The sequence below is a fragment of the Chiloscyllium plagiosum genome, unplaced genomic scaffold, assembly GCF_037043375.1.
Source record: "Chiloscyllium plagiosum isolate Xiang-an unplaced genomic scaffold, Cpla_swu_hap1 HiC_scaffold_9, whole genome shotgun sequence".
NCBI classification, from domain to species: Eukaryota; Metazoa; Chordata; class Chondrichthyes; order Orectolobiformes; family Hemiscylliidae; genus Chiloscyllium; species Chiloscyllium plagiosum.
Genome location: NW_028270147.1, coordinates 55551917 through 55569648, shown reverse-complemented (window position 1 = coordinate 55569648; position 17732 = coordinate 55551917). Strand labels below are relative to the sequence as shown.

Sequence of the window (17732 nt, the reverse complement as noted above, 5' to 3'; positions counted from 1 at the left end):
ACCAGTAATCATTGCCACATTGTAGGTTTTTTTTTCAATTTGATATGATCCTTAACAGCTCTGGTCAACCATGGTTGTTTTATCCTCCTCGAGTCCTTCTTCTTTACTGGGATATATCTTTACTGTGAGTTATGAATGATTTTCTTAAGTTTCTGCAATTGTCTTTTCTTCTGAACTCCTTTTTCAGTCCACTCCAGCCAACTTTGCTCACATTCCTTTCATTCCTGATGAAAGGCTTTTGCCTGGAATGTCAATTTTCCTGCTCCTCAGATGCTGCCCGACCTGCTGTGCTTTTCCAGCACCACTCTAATCTTGACTCTGATTTCCAGCATCTGCAGTACCCACTTTCGCTTCACATCCCTATGTACGAGCCCTCATTTAAATTTAGCACAGTTGTTACCAATGAAAGTTTTTCACTGTCAAACTGAGTGCTAAATTCTACCAAGTTATGGCCACTGATTCTAAGGGAAAACTTAACTCAGAGACTGTTTATTAAATCTACTTAAATACACATTACCAGATCCAAAATCGTTGGATCCCCGATTGGATCCACAATGTGTTGCTCTAAAATAATGTCCCAAATGCATTATGAATTCTTACTTCTTTGCCAATTTGATTTTCCTAACCAACATGACAATTAAAGACAGTTATGATTAATATTTTTTTTCCAATTTATTCTGTCTTACAGGACAGCTACTGTTCAGAAACCTGTAGACTGCTCCCACCAGTGTGTTCTTCCACTTGTTATTTCTGACAGCTATCCATATAGATTCTACATAATTTCTTCCTGTCATACGTATTCCACCTCAGACTAATAAAGCTACTCCACCACCCTTCCTTTCCTTACTGTCCTTTCAAATAGTCACAACTCCCCGAATACTTTGTTTTTATCTTTGCTCTCCTTGTAACCATGTCTTCTTAATTGCTGAAAGATCATACCCATTAACCTCTATCTGAGCTATTAATTTATTTATTTTGCTCCAAATATTATGCACATTTAAGAACCATTAATTTTATCGTATTGCTTTTTTTGTCTCTTTGATCCTCTTTTCCACTGTTGTTTGGTGCTTGTACATTGTCTCTTCCTGCTCCACTCTGGTTATTATCAAAATAGATGCCCTGCAATGCATCCATTTCTTTTTGTTTTATATGCCTACTTAAACGCCGTCACCCCAAACCCTCAGTCACACAATTGGTTTTACCTTGTGCTTTTAATGTCTTTCATATGTACCCACTAACTGATCAATTGAACTGAATTGAACTGAATTGAATTGAACTGAATTGAATTAAGCTGAATTGAATTGAATTGAATTGAATTGAATTGAATTTATTGTCACGTGTACCAAGGTACAGTGAAAAGCTTTGTCTTGCGATCAATACAGGCAGATCACATAGATAGGTAACTTAGATAAGTGAATAATAGGTAAACAGTGGCAAAAACAAAAACACAGGTACAGGCGAATGTCAAGAGTTTGAAAGCCCATTCAGTATTCTAACATCAGTAGGGTAGAAGCTGTTATGAAACTGGCTAGTGCGTGTGTTCAGGCTTCTGTACCTTCTCCCCAATGGTAGAGGCTGTAGAAAAACATTGCCAGGGTAGGATGAATTTTGAGAATGCTGGCAGCCTTTCCTGGTAGATGGATTCCATAAGACCATAAGACATAGGAGCGGAAGTAAGGTCATTCAGCCCATCGAGTCCACTCCGCCATTCAATCATGGCTGATGGGCATTTCAACTCCACTTACCCGCATTCTCCCCGTAGCCCTTAATTCCTTGTGACATCAAGAATTTATCAATTTCTGCCTTGAAGACATTTAGCGTCCCAGCCTCCACTGCACTCTGTGGCAATGAATTCCACAGGCCCACCACTCTCTGGCTGAAGAAATGTCTCTGCATTTCTGTTCTGAATTTACCCCCTCTAATTCTAAGGCTGTGTCCACGGGTCCTAGTCTCCTCACCTAACGGAAACAATTTCCTAGCGTCCACCCTCTCCAAGCCATGTATTCGATGGATGGGAGGTTAGCCTTTGTGATTGTTCGGGCTGAGTTCACCACTCTCTGTAACCATCTCCGATCTTGAATGGTACAGTTGCCATACCAAGTAGTGATACATCCAGACAGAATACTCTCGATGGCACACCTAAAAATGATGGCAAGGGTATTCGCCATCATGCCAAATTTCCTCAGCTGCCTGAGGAAGAAGAGATGTTGTTGGGCCTTTGTAACCAGTGCATAAACATGAAGAGTCCAAGAAAGCTTGTTGTGGATGATCACTCCTAGGAGCTTGACACTCGCAACTCGTTCCACCTCTGTGCTGTTAATGTGTAGGGAGGCATGAGTAACATCCCACCTAAAGTTAATAATGGGTTCATTGGTTTTGCTGGCATTGAGAGATGGGTTGTTCTCAATGCACTATTTTTCAAGTCTTCCACCTCCCGTCTGTAGTCTGTTTCATCACCATCTGAGATTCAACCAACTATGGTGGTGTCATCAGCGAAGTTGTAAACGGCATTAGTCTGGTATTTGGCAATGTAGTCATGGGTATCAGTGGGTGTAGCAGGGAGCTGAGTATGCAATCTGGGGAGGGGGCTCCAGTGTTAAATGTTAGTGAGGATGAAAGATTGTCCCCAATCTTCACTGATTGTGGCCTATGGGTCGGGAAACTGAGGATCCAATTTCAGAGAATGGGGCTTAGTCTGAGATCACTAAGTTTAGTAATCAGTCTCGAATCAGTGTTGAAGGCTGAACTGTAGTCAATGAGTAGGATTCTTACGTAGCTGTTCTTGGTGTCAAGATGTTCTAGGGAGGAGTGAAAGACAAGTGATATAGTATCTGACATGGATCTGTTGGTCCATATTGCAGTGGGTCAAGAGTAGTGGGGAATCTAGAGTTGACTAATGCCTTTCAAAGCGCTTCATGATCACCAACGTTAGGGCCACTGGGCGGTAGGCACTGAGACGGAGGAGAAACTGAGGACTGCAGATGCTGGAGATCAGAGTCGTGAGGGTAGTGCTGGAAAAGCACAGCAGGTCAGGCAGCATCCGAGGAGCAGGAGAATCAACATTTCGGGCATAAACCCTTCATCAGGAATCCTGATGCTGCATGAGCCTTCTTCGGCACAGGGATGATGTTGGTCCTCTTGAAACAGGCAGGGACAGTGGCCTGCTGCAAGGAGAGGTTGAAGATGTCCGAGAAGACCTCTGCCAGTTGGTCTGCACATGCTCTGAGTGCACGGCCTGGTACTCCATCTGGTCCCATCACTTTCCTTGGATTCACTTGAAGGAAAACTGATCTGACCTCTGATGCAGTGACTGTTGGGATAGGTTCATCCGGACTTGCTGGAATAGGTGTTACCTCGCTGCCGAAACTCTGCTCAAAGCAAGCATAGAAAGTGCTGAGATGATCTGGGAGGGATGTGTCATTGTCTGCTATCTTGCACTGTCTCTTCTTAGAACCCGTGATGTTATTCAGTTCTTGCTATAGTCACCAGGTGTCTATCTGGGTCTCTAGTTTGGATCGGTATTGGTCCTTGGCTGTCTTAATGGCTCTGCGAAGGTCATACTTGGATTCCTTATAGTTGAGTGGATCTCCTGATCTGAAGACCTCACATGTGGTTTTTAGCAGGTTCTGTATGTCCTGATTCATCCAGGGTTTCCTGTTGGGAAACACCCAGTTTGACTTCCTCAGTATGCAGTCCTCCACACATTTGCTGATAAAGTGTGACAGTGGTGGCATACTTGTCCAAGGTATCTGCAGGCTGTATGAACATGGCCCAATCAGCCGATTCCAGACAGCACCAGAGTTGATCGTCTGCCTCCTCCAACCAACACTGGACCTGTATCTGCGAGGGGGTCTCCTGCTTGAGCTTTTGCCTGTAAGCCTGGAGAAGAAACTCGGCATTGTGGTCAGAGTTCCCGAAATGAGGATGGGGGATGGAGTGGTAGGCATCTTTCACAGGGGTATAGCAGTGCTCTAAAATGTTCGGGCCCCTGGTGGGGCAGGTAATGTTCTGGTGGTACTTGAGCAACACATTCCTTCAATTGGCTTGATTGAAGTCGCCAGTTACAATAAACAGGGCCTGGGGGTGTTCCATCTCCAGGGTGTTAGTGGTGGAGTACAGCACATGCAGAGCTACTTCAACCTTTGCTTGTGGCAGTATGTACGCGGCAGTTTGTATAGCAGTGGTAAATTCCCGTGGTAGATAGAAGGGGCGGCATTTGATGGTGAGGAGTTCAAACTTTGGGGAACAATGGTTGCTCAGGGTTGCAATGTCTGTGCACCACTAGTTGTTAATTAAAAAGCAACTCCCTCCACCCTTTGTCTTACCAGAGGACGTTATACGGTCCATACAACAGATAGAAGAACCATCAGCTTGAAGTGCGCAGTATGGAACGGATGGGTTGAGCCAGGTTTCTGTGAAGCAGAGTGCGCAGCAGTCCTGCAGTTCATGCTGGAAGCTGAGCCGTGATCTGAGTTTGTCCATCTTATTCTCCAGAGATTGTACATTTGCTAGGAGTAAGCTAGGAAGGGGGGTGGGGTCTTGAAACTGCGTAATCTTCGAGGAGAAAGTGAGGGCTGCAGACGCTGGAGATCAAAGCTGAAACTTTATTGCTGGAACAGCACAGCAGGTCAGGCAGCATCTAGGGAACAGAAGATTCGACGTTTCGGGCACATGCCCTTCTTCAGGAAACTGCGTAATCTGTCTTATTAGCAGGCCAGCATGCTTACCCCGCTTCCTCACAGGTTTCTTATATTTGAGTGGTCCAGTGGTCTGGTGAAGTGGATTGTGACTGCTTCCAGTTAAGTGATCCTTCCTAGGACCCTGTGGAGCAGGTGAGTTGTAGTTTAGTGTATTTTTGTAAATACACTAACTGTTGAAATGAGATTGAAGCAAAATATTAGGAATCCTAAGATAAACATGCATCACTTTGTGCTTTGCCTTGTGCAGCTAACAATCCATTTTTCTGCTGAAAGACCAGAGAATATTAGTGTTTTTCTGCTGAAAATTCTGACAACATTCCAGTAATAGAGCTTGTGCTCCAGAACTTGCTGCTGCTTTTGCCAAGCTATTCCTGTACAGTGACAATGCTGGCATCTATCTGACAATATGGAAAATTGCCCAGGTATAACCTGTATACAAAATGCAGGAGAAAGCAAACCCAGCCAATTACTGCCCCATCAGATTACTCTTGATCATCAGTAAAGTGATGGAAAGTGCCATCAATAGTGCTATGAAGCAGCACCTGCTCAGCAATAAGCTGTTCAGTGATGCGCAGTTTAGGTTCCATCAGGGCCACTCAGTTCCTGATCTCATTACAGCCTTGGTTCAAACATTGATAAAACAGCTGAATTCCAGTGGGAAGAGGGGAGTGAGAGGTTGTTATATCAAGGTTGCATTCAACAGAATGTAGCATTATGGAGCCTTATCAAAACTGATATCAATGGGAATCAGGGCGCAAACTCTCCAGTAGTTGGAGTCATATCTGGTACATAGGAAGATGGTTGTGATTGTTGGAGGTCAGTCATGTCAGCACCAGGACATTTCTGCAGGAATTTCTCAAGGTGGTGTCCAAGGCTCAACTATCTTCAGCTGCTTCATCCATGCCTTTCCTCCATCAAAAGTCAGAAGTGGGGATGTGTAATCATCGGTGGACAATATTCAGTACCATTCTCAAGTCCTCAGACACCGAAGTAGTATATGGTCAAATACAACAAGATCTGAGTAATATTGAGGTTTGGGCTGACAATTGACAAGTAATATTTGCAATACCCAGATGGTAGGCAATGACCATCTCCAAAAGAGACAACCTAACAACTGCCACTTGACACTCAATGATATTACCATCCCTGGGAGTTACCATTAATTAGAAACTCAACTCCGCTTGCATATAAGTGCAGTGCTACAGGGTTAGAGGCTAGGAATATTGTAATGAATATTTTACCTAACTACCCAAAACTTGTCCACCATCTACAAGACACAAGTCGGGAGAATGATGGAATACTCCCCACTTGCCTGGATGAGTTTAGCTCCAACAACACTCAGGAATCTTGATACCATCCAGAACAAAGCAGCCTGCTTGACTAACACCCTATCTAGAAACATCAATTCCCTCCACCACCAACGCTCAGTAGCAGCAGTATATATGAAGATGGACTGCACAGATCCACCTAAGATCCTTAGACAGTATCTTCCAAACCCACATATGCAAGGACAAGGGCATCAGATACATGGGAACGCCACAACCTGCAAGTTCCCCTCTAAGCCATTCAGTATCCTGACTTGGAAATATACCACTGTTCCTTCACTGTCACTGGGTCAAAATCATGGAATTCCCTCCCTAACGACATTGTGGGTCTACTTCAGCAAATTAGCTGCACCAATTGAAGAAGAAAACTCTAAAATACTTTGTTAAGAGTAACTAGTGATGGGCAAGAACTGCTGGCCAGACAGCAACAAACTCATGTTACATGAGTAAATAAAAGAAAATGATTTTATTACTGATTTATCTTCCTATACAAGTATAACTTTTACACACTTCTAATAAAAATGTCTTTAATGACCAGCCACAATACCTTAGTAAAAGATGATTTTAATGATCCATATTTATTTCAAATGTGTCAATGTTAAGATGAAACAACAAATAAATTATGTATATATAAACTTGCCCAGGTCAGTGATTCTCAAGAATACCAACCTTCAGTAACGTCAAACTAAGTTAATAAATGTGGTCTATTAGCAGAAAGAGCAAGTGACAAATAGGATACTAATTCTCTAAAACTGGACAATATTTAGGAAATTTCTCTCTCTAAAGCTAATTATTTTCTCTGTACTGGCACTGCATCAAAATTAGTGCATAAAAACAGATGATGACACGTGTTGATCTGGTGAGCAAAATTTTAATATCAACAGAGAGTCATAGAGATGTATGGCACGGAAACAAACCCTTCAGTCCAACTCATGCATGCCAACCAGATTTCCTAACCTAATCTAGTCCCATTTACCAACACTTGGTCCATATTCCTCTAAACCCTTCCTAATCATATACCCATCCAGATTCCTTGTAAATGCTGTAATTGTACCAACCTCCACCACTTCCTCTGGCAACTCATTCCATACATACACTACCCTCTGTATGAACAAGTTGCCCCTCAGGTCCCTTTTAAATTTTTTCCCCCTCACCTTAAACCTATGCCCTCTAGTTCTGGACTCCCCCACCCCAGGGAAAAGACTTTGTCCCCATGATTTTATAAACTGCAACCCTGGCTGATCAGCTGACAATTTGCTGGTCTGTGTCACTCAGTACAACTATGAGTGGTATATTGATCTATTGTGCCATTGTAAAGTATTTGCAATTTCCTAAATGCAACTTTACATGTTCTCCTTCTTGAGAGGATAACATACGCATCAGATATCAGACATCACAACATTTAATTTGAGCACAGGATACTCAGTTTGCTTCGTCACTCCAGAAATGGGACATCTTTTAAAGGTTATATTTGTTTTTGAATTATGTCATGCATATCTATTCGGTTCAATTGGATTCATATATTCCTTTGGTCCAATTATATTGCAACGTGTCTGTAAAACTAGTCAGTTTTGCATATCACATCAACATTAAATTTGAGGAATGAAGTGAAATGAACAAACTACTTATTACATCTGGAAACAGCAAAACCCATAGGTTGTCTTGCACAATTTTGGTTTTGCAGATGTGGCAGCCTAATATCAGAATTTTAAAACTTAAACGAATTGTTGAGCCTTTGGTTCGCAGAGTATAAATGCAAAATGTAAAGCTTTTCTAAAATGCATGGATTCAGCAATAAATCCCAGAGATGCAGGTTTCACATTGTTGTAAACAGGTGTGTCTAATTTTTAAAAATCTTGTTGATTTGTCATGTTGATTTCAGCCCATTATCACATTTGATGGTAATGACTATTTCAGGATTAATAAAATGGAATTAAATCTTTCCCAAATGAGCTTCAGACTCAATTTATCCTCACCTACTGAAGTATCTGAGATCTGCAAGCCAGGAATATTTTTTATACAAGTACCCTGGTGACTTACTCCTGTCTTTTCATCAAAGATTTTTATTCCTCCAAATGAAATGGTCAGAAAGATTCTCTGTTTATGTTCCCCTTTTGACCGTGCTGCAGCTGCAATTCCCTGTAGGAGATAAAACAATATAAAATAAGTGGCAGTAAGAAAACACAACATTCAACCAAGCAGTTCTTGTGTTTCTGGCTTCCTAAGCACTGAAGTTCAAAATCACTAGTGAATTGTTTCTCATGCCGTTCAATTGTGTTGAATTTGTGGGGAGGTGACACTTAGAACTTAGAATCCCTACAGTGTGGAAACAGGCCATTTGACGCAACAAGTCCACACCAACCCTCCAAAGAGTAACCCATCCAGGCCCATTCTCCTACCCTATCACTCTACATTTACCTTTAACTAATTAACCTAACCTACACATCCCTGAACAGTATGGGCAAATTAGCATGACCAATTCACCGAATTGTACATCTTTGAATTGTGGAAGGGAACCAGAGTACCTCGAGGAAACCTATGCAGACATGGGGAGAATGTGCAAACTCCACACACGGTAGCCCAAGGCTGGAATCAAACCTGGGTCCCTGGTGCTGTGAGGCAGCAGTGTTAACCACTGAGTCATTGTCTATCCCTGGACTATTAATTCAGAGACCCAAGTAATATTCTGGGGACCTGGGTTCAAAGATAGAACTGAATTCAATAAAAAAACAACCTGGAATTAAGAATCTAATGATGACCATGAATCCATTGTTGATTGTCAGGAACAAAAAACTATCTGCTTCACTAATGTCCTTGAGGGAAGGAAACTGCCATCCTTACCTGGTCTGGCCTACATGTGACTCCAGAACCACAGCAGTGGTTGACTCTTAACTAGCCTCTAGGCAACTGGGAATGGGCAATAAATGCTGGCCTAGCCAGCGACATTCTCATTCAATGAATGAATTAAAAAAAGATTGTTTGGAGTGGCACACAAAATCTGGTGAAGGAAGTTGCTGAACATTGCATTTGGGAAACAACACAAGACTGTCTCAAAGAGGTAATCTCACATCATTTTACCATTATACTACCTCAGAAGAGAAATTGCTTACAGTTTATAAAGCTGAACATTTGATGCCATTATGTTATAGACTAGGCTAGACCACTCAAAACATTCTTAAGCAGACAACCCAGACCATAACTTTGCAATTTGTTTTGGTAAGTGTACAGTGAAAGTTACTCAGAATATGTTAGTGAGGTTGACTACCAGGTTTAAAACAGACAAATAAGTTATTCACAAAATTACACAATGAAACGTGAAGAACAGAATAAAGAACCCCTATGGAACTCAGTCTATCCAAACTAGACTAAAGTTAGCTGTTCCGAATATAAGCAATAGCCCCAATAAGCAAACCCCTGTAAAAACCAATACAAATGGAACACATGCTTAAAGGTTGAAGTTAGGAGAGAGAGAGAAAGAGAGAGAGAGAGAGAGGATTTCCACACAGTTCACTGTTGAACTCTCAATCAGTACTGGACTGAACTAAACTGCTCAGATCAGCTAGAGGGCTGACCACTCCTCTTTCTTTCTACAGGTCACTTTGAAAACATGACCACTTTAGCCTGAAGTCTCATCTGTTAACATATAAACAAAAAGGCCTCTCAATACCCTTTAATCTCTGTACCAAACCAGACTAATTGGAGTCCAGCTTGGTTTATTATCCCTCTGAAAAAATCAAAGATAGAATATCCTTGAGCCAAGGAACAGCTTTTAGAAAAAAAGGACTAGCTTTGTGACAATTAATTTACAGCCATGTTATATCACAGCAAAGAAAACAAAAACATCTGACCATACCCTTCAGAAATATTCCAGAAGTGCTTCATATACACTGACCTACTTTGAAGGCTAATGTTGTTACAAAAATAGAGAACAATGATGCTGACAAGATCCCAAAGGGAAGATGAATACCAGTTAATCAGTTTTGTTATACTGTTTGAGAGGAAAAATAAGTCAGAAAGCAGTTAAACTCCGTTCTCCTCATGCAAGTGAGCAGTGGAACTACATACAGTAGTCCCCCACATATCTGCAGGGGATATGTTCCAAGACCTACCGCGGAAGCCTGAAACTGTAGATGGGAACAAACCCGTTTATTTAAATGGGAAATTAGCCCCATTGTCCCTGGTTCTGGAAGGGTTCCTATAATATGTTTGGGTTGCAGTAAACCGCTGGTAATTGAAATCATGGAAAACGATTCCACGGATATGGGGGACGTCCTGTATATGCACTATATCTGTAGCAGATCCATGAGAAATGGGCAACTGGGTTAACAATCATTTCTGATAATACTGTTGTCTTTAGTACTGCCCTAAGTATCAGCTTACATTGTGTGTTCAAGGTTTTAAGGCTTTAGACTACAATCTTCTAAGTATTTGGCAGGAGGCCTATCAATTGTATGGGATTTGCAAAGGTTTAATCCTTGTTGTCTGTGCATGCATCAAGAATCTATGCTTTCATGAAAAGTCAGATCTACATGTGGGCAAACAAAGAAGTTTACAAACATAATTGTGACAGACAGCAATTCCATTTCATTTTAATAGATTATTTCTTTGTAGTAATAACAATACAATGCTGTTGTTCCATGTCACAATTTAAGAATTTGTAGAATGTTTGTGTCATTTTCCTGACCTTCTATCACATAGCCTGAAGACATGGGCAGCTATTGAGATTGTACATGCATCCAGGGTAAATAAGAAAAGGTCACAGTATCTGTCAAACCAGTCAGAGAATAATGAATTGACTTATGGCAATTGGTCAAAAGGCAGTTATGATACTGTAATATTGTGTTATGTGTTTAATGGTTTTTGTGTTGGGATGAAATTCATGACAACTACAACAAATTCTAGATGAATGTAACACTGTCAAATGGTCAATTCTTCTATCATCTGTTTAGATCCTGTCTTGTGCAACTGCAGCTACTGCAAGTAACCTCTGCAAATCAGGAGCAATCACCCAGCTTTCACTTGTTAGAAAAAAATAACATTGTACTGATTAATTTATGCAGCAGTTAATTAAGCCATCCATTTTCTCCTTGACTATATTTAGGCTAAGATCTTTCAAGTGATTTTTTTTCATTTTTGAGGACATTGCTGGCCAGTCCAGCATTTACTACCCACCCCTAATTGCCCCGAGGACAGTTAAGAACTGTCCACATTGTTGTGGATCTGGAGTCACATAGACACTAGACCAGGTAAGGACAACAGTTTCCTTCCCTAAAGGACAATAGTGAACCAGTTTGGTTTTTCCAATGATTGAAAATCAGTTTCTTAATTATCATGAGACTCTTGATTCCAGATTTTTAAAATTGAATTCAAATTCCATTATCTGACATGATAATACCACTAGGCCAATGTCTCTCCATGAATCACTATACAGCAGTGTTTCATTTGCTGCTGGATTCTTTATTTTTGGGAGAAATGTGGAAAAATGACTGCTAATTAAAAATAAGTATTGAAGTCGAACCATAGTAGACCTGACAGGAATCATTTTTGAACAACAGTTGCAAGATGTCAATTTTGTTTTCTGTTTGCACTGTCCCCAGTAAAGAACCTGGTGGTATGTTCTGTTTTCATAAAATATGCCAGTTCCCCTCAGGCTGTGTCTGGTGCTGTATAAGAACACTTGCAAAGGATCACTGGGGCCTAATGGGAGGACAAAATGGCAAGAATTTTCCACTGCTGCCCTGCACAATTTTGCGTCTCATTAAATTGAATGGGTCAAACAGAAAGCCCCAGGTAATATGACTAAACTTGAAGGAAACAAATTTCCCTCAATATCCTTGTGTTAAAATCATATGATCATGTCAGTATAAAGTAGCATGAATGAAAACTGATCAATGCCATTCCAATTGTTTCAAATATCTTGGCCAAAACATTGGATCACACCCAAATTGGGTGCAATCTCAGAGCAACATGTATGTCAGGTGCTTTTCAAACATTTAAGCAAGCTAGTAGGAGGCCAAAGGCAAATTGAGCTGTCAGTCTTATTTATATTTTACAGGTTCACTGTGGACAGCAGCTGTCTAAGATAAGGTCAGGCTTTTGTGCTATCTTTCAAAGATAAGAAAGATCTAATGGAAGCAGGACAAGAAGATAAAACAATGCAATAAAAGTGCTTGTCTATTAATTAGCATGACATTCACCTTGATATTTATGCAAATGGAAGACATAAACAGTGAATGTGTATTAGAAGGGTGAGTCTGAAATACTGTAAACATCAAAAAACTAGGGTGAAAAAAATAGCATCATAAACACCAAACTTAAAAACAGAATTACTGTACAAGAAGTGTATTGTTAGAATGGGGTTGGGGTGTGGTGGGAGTGTGGTGTGGATGTGTCAGCTGAATTCCTTTCAACTTCTCCAGTTGCAGTTGACTGAAGCAAAGTTGTTCTTAAACTTCTCTCTTAATACTAATCTCGATCATAACAGCTTGGAGCTGATGCAAGGTTTTCTCAAGTGAAGGAAAGACCAATTTTGTTACCTGCTGATTCAAGATAAATATTGAAGATATAATGGCAAAATATACGCAGCATGTATACAAAGTTAAAAAGGGATAGTGTTCAGTGTTAAAGGAATATAAACGGAATAGACAGTTTAAAGAACTGAAATGTACATTTTGTTTTATCTGAGACAGTTGTTTAGTTGGTGGTTTGGATCATAAGCAGCTGGCTTGTTTTAGTTATTCTTAGAGTTTTAGATGTTCTGATTTTTTAAAAAAATTAATGTTCTTGTTACAATGTGTCATTTTTTTTGACAGACAGATAGAAAAACTGTTTAGAAACATAGGGACAGGAGTATTCAGCCACTTGAGCCTAATCCATCATTTAAATTGACCACTACTGATGTAACACTTCAAAACCTAATATTTACAATATACAAATATCCCTACAACACTTTACACCCTTGATAATTAACATTTATCAGTCTCTGCTTTAAAAATTATATTAAAAAACCAAGCTTTCCTAGCCTTCTGGGGTAGAGAATTTCCAAGATTCACCACATTCTGAATGAAGAAATTTCTCATCTTGTCCGAAATGGCATCTTCCTCATTTTTAAATTGTGCTTACAGTCCTACACTCCTCAACCAGGAGAATCATTTTATCTACATGTACCTTGACTACTCTTTTAAGTATTTTGTGGGTTTCAATGAGATCATCTCATTCTTGGAAACTCTGCAGAATACAGGCCCAGTTAATCCAATCGCTCTCCATAAGCAAGTCCAGCGATCCCACTGTTGCACTCCTTCACTGGTAATTATATCTTTCCTGAGGTGCAGTATAACCAAGCTCCTGTACAATTGATCCTTGCAGTTTTCTGTCTGTTAGCCAATTCTTAATCCCCAGCTCCAATCCTGAAGAAGGGTTATACCTGAAAAGTTGACTTCTCCACCTCCTGATGCTGCCTGGTTTGCTGTGTTCTTCTAGCCTCCTGCTTGTCTACCTTGGATTCCAGCATCTGCAGTTTTTTTTCTCTAACTCTTAATCCATGTCAGCATATTAACTCCTATTCCCTCATGTTTGTTAGACTTTATCAAAAGCCTTCTGAAAATATTGCAATCCCCCTTTATCAATTTTGTTAGTAACATCCTCAAAAGGTTTCAGCAACTTTATCAAACATGGTTATTAATTTGCATGTCTATATTGACTATGCCCAATCAGATCTATTGTATCCAAGTGTTCACTCATCGACTGAGAAACAATAAGGCATAGGAGCAGAATTAGGCCATTTGGCCCATTACATCTGCTCTACAGATAGATTCGAGCATTTTTGAGCAACTGATGGGAGGCTGATGGGAGTATGATTTCCTTTTATTTCACTTGTTTCTTCTTGTAATCTTGATCACCAATGGACTATCTTTAAAGCTAATTTTGAGTCATAGAGATGTACAGCACTGAAACAGACCCCTCTGTCCAAACTGCCCATGCCAACCAGATATCCTAACCTAATCTAGTCCCATTTGCTAGCACTTGGCCCATATCCCCCTAAATACTTCCTATTCATATACCCAATCAGATGCCTTTTAAATGTTGTAATTGTAGCAGCCTCCACCACTTCCTCTGGCATCTCATTCTATACATGCACCATTTTTTGCATGAAAAGGTTGCCCATTAGGTTCCTTTTAAATCTTTTCCCTCTCACCCTAAACCTATGCCCTCAATTTCTTCTCTCCCACCCCACAGAAAGGACCTTGTTTATTTACCTTATCCATGCTCCTTAAGATTTTATAAACCTCTATAAGGTCACCCCTCAGCCTCCAACGCTCCAGGGAAAACAGCCCCAGCCTATTCAGCCTCGCCCTGTAGCTCAAATCCTCCCACCCTGGCAACATCTGTAAATGTCCTGGTAAATCTTATCTGAACCCTTTCAAGTTTCACAATATCGTTCTAATAGGAGGAAGACCAGAACTGCAAACAATATTCCAAAGGTGGCCTAAGCAATATCCTATTCAGTCATAATATGACTGCACAACTCCTATAGTCAATGCTCCGTCCAAGAAAGGAAGCATATAAAACACCTTCTTCACTATCCTAATACCTGTGACTCCACTTTGAAGGAGCTATGAACTGCACTCCAAGGCATCTTTGTTCAGCAACACTCCCTCGGACCTCACCATTAAGTGTATAAGTCCTGCTAAGATTTGCTTTTCCGAAATGCAGCACCTCACATTAATCTAAATTCAACTTCATCTGCCACCCCTCAGCCCATTGGCCCATTTCATCAAGATCTTGTTGTATTCTGATGTAACCTACTTTGGTGTCCACTACACCTCCAATTTTGGTGTCATCAGTAAATGTATTAACTATGCCTCCTATATATACATCCAAATCATTCATATAAATGATGAAAACATTGGACCCAGCACCTATCCTTGTGGCACACCACTAGTCACAGGCCTCAGGTCTGAAGGGCAACCATCCTCTATTTTCTACCTTCAAGCCAGTTTTGTATCCAAATTGCTAGTTCTCCCTGTATTCCATGAGATCTAACCTTGCTAGCCAGTCTACCATGATGAACCTTGTCAAACGCTTTACTAAAGTCCATATAGGTCATGTCCATCGCTCTGCCCTCATTAATCCTGTTTTTTATTTCTTCAAAAAATTCAATCAAGTTCGTGAGATATGATTTCCCATGCACAAAGCCATATTGACTACCCCTTGCCTTTCCAAATACATGTAAATCATGTCCCTCAGGATTGCTTCCAACAACCTGCCCACCACCAATGTCAGGCTCACTGGGTCTATAGTTCCCACACTTTTCTTTACCACCTTTCTTAAGTAGTAGCACCACGTTAGCCAACCTCCAGTCTTCTGGCACCTCACCTGAGATGATTGATGATACAAATATCTCAGCAAGAGGCCCAGCAATCACTTCTCTAGCTTCCCACAGGGTTCTAGGTCCCTGGGATTTATCCACTTTATGTGTATTTTAAGACATCCAGCACCTCCTCCTTTGTAATATGGAATTTTTTCAAGATGTCACCATCTATTTCCCACATTCTATTTCTTCTGTGTCCTTCTCCACAGTGAACACTTCTTCAACATTCAAAGATATAGACAATGAGGTGCCAGGGAATTACCAACTTCCAATCCAATTATTTACTCTGGTAGAGCGTTCTTACTGGTATTTAATTTGCTTTAATTCATCATTCTCCTGAATAATTTGGACCTCTGTGACTCGGAGATTTCCTCTTTCTTCCTCAGTAAGAACAGACACAAATAACCATTTACATTCTCTGGCATTTCTCTATAAATTCCCTTGACTCTGCTTTTGAAGACCCCACATACAGCCAAGCATTTCCTTTTCATAGAGTCATAGAGATGTACAGCATGGAAACAGACCCTTCGGTCCAACCCGTCCATGCTGACCAGATATCCCAACCCAATCTAGTCCCACCTGCCAGCACCCGGCCCATATCCCTCCAAACCCTTCCTATTCATATACCCATCCAAATGCCTCTTAAATGTTGCAATTGTACCAGCCCCCACCACATCCTCTGGCAGCTCATTCCATACACATACCATCCTCTGCGTGAAAAAGTTACCCCGTAGGTCTCTTTTATATCTTTCCGCTCTCACCCTAAACCTATGCCAGTTAGTTCTGGACTCCCCAACCCCAAGGGAAAAGACTTTGCTATTTATCCTATCCATGCCCCTCATAATTTTGTAAACCTCTATAAGGTCACCCCTCAGCCTCCGAAGCTCCAGGGAAAACAGCCACAGCCGGTTTAGCCTCTCCCTGTAGCTCAGATCCTCCAACCCTGGCAACATCCTTGTAAATCTTTCTTGAACCATTTCAAGTTCTACAACGTCTTTCCGATAGGAAGGAGACCAGAATTGCACGCAATATTCCAACAGTGGCCGAACCAATGTCCAGTACAGCCGCAACGTAACCTCCCAACTCCTGTACTCAATACTCTGACCAATAAAGGAAAGCATACCAAACGCCTTCTTCAGTATCCTATCTATCTGCGACTCCACTTTCAAGGAGCTATGAACCTGCACTCCAAGGTCTCTTTGTTCAGCAACATTCCCTAGGACCTTACCATTAAGTGTATAAGTCCTGCATAAATTTGCTTTCACAAAATACAGCACCTCGCATTTATCTGAATTAAACTCCATCTGCCAATTCTCAGCCCATTGGCCTATCTGGTCCAAATCCTGTTGTAATCTGAGGTAACCCTCTTCACTGTCCACTACCCTCCAATTTTGGTGTCATCTGCAAACTTACTAACTGTGCCTCTTATGCTCGCATCCAAATTACTTATGTAAATGACAAAAAGTAGAGGGCCCAGCACCGATCCTTGTGGCACTCCACTGGTCACAGGCCTCCAGTCTGAAAAACAACCCTCCACCTCCATCCTCTGTCTTCTACCTTTGAGCCAGTTCTGTATCTAAATGGCTAGTTCTCCCTGTATTCCATGCGATCTAAGCTTGCTAATCAGTCTTCCATGGCGTATCTTGTCGAACGCCTTACTGAAGTCCACATAGATCACATTGACTGCTCTGCCCTCATCAATCCTCTTTGTTACTTCTTCAAAAAACTCAATCAAGTTTGAGAAACATGATTTCCCTCGCACAAAGCCATGTTGACTATCCCTAATCAGTCCTTGCCTTTCCAAATACATGTACATTCTGTCCCTCAGGATTCCCTCCAACAACTTTGCCCACCACCGAGGTCAGGCTCACCAGTCTATAGTTCCCTGGCTTGTCTTTACCACCCTTCTTAAACAGTGGCACCATGTTTGCTCACCTCCAGTCTTCCGGCACCTCACCTGTGACTATCGATGATACAAATATCTCAGCAAGAGGCCCAGCAATCACTTCTCTAACTTCCCAAAGAGTTCTCGGGTACACCTGATCAGGTCCTGGGGATTTATCAACTTTTAACTGTTTCAAGACATCCAGCACTTCCTCCTCAGTAATCTGGATATTTAGCAAGATGTCACCATCTATTTCCCTACAGTCTATATCTTCCATATTCTTTTCCACAGTAAATACTGATGCAAAATATTCATTTAGTATCGCCCCCTTTTTCTGCAGCTCCATAGAAAGGCCGCCTTGCTGATCTTTAAGAGGCCATATTCTCTCCCTAGTTATCCTTTTGTCCTTAATATATTTGTAAAAACCCTTCGTATTTTCCTTAATTCTATTT

At 41.1% G+C, this 17732-nt stretch overlaps 1 protein-coding gene across 7 annotated transcripts in view; it reads right to left on the bottom strand.

Moving 5' to 3' along the window:
• Positions 1-17732, bottom strand: part of LOC122554382 (disabled homolog 1) — a 697887-nt gene that overhangs the window by 95342 nt on the left and 584813 nt on the right. For all 7 annotated transcript variants that reach the window (XM_043699303.2, XM_087990639.1, XM_043699302.2 and 4 more), the window contains one exon: positions 8066-8164. In XM_043699303.2, coding sequence (XP_043555238.1) covers positions 8066-8164 — 99 coding nt within the window. The remainder of the gene's footprint in view (positions 1-8065; positions 8165-17732) is intronic.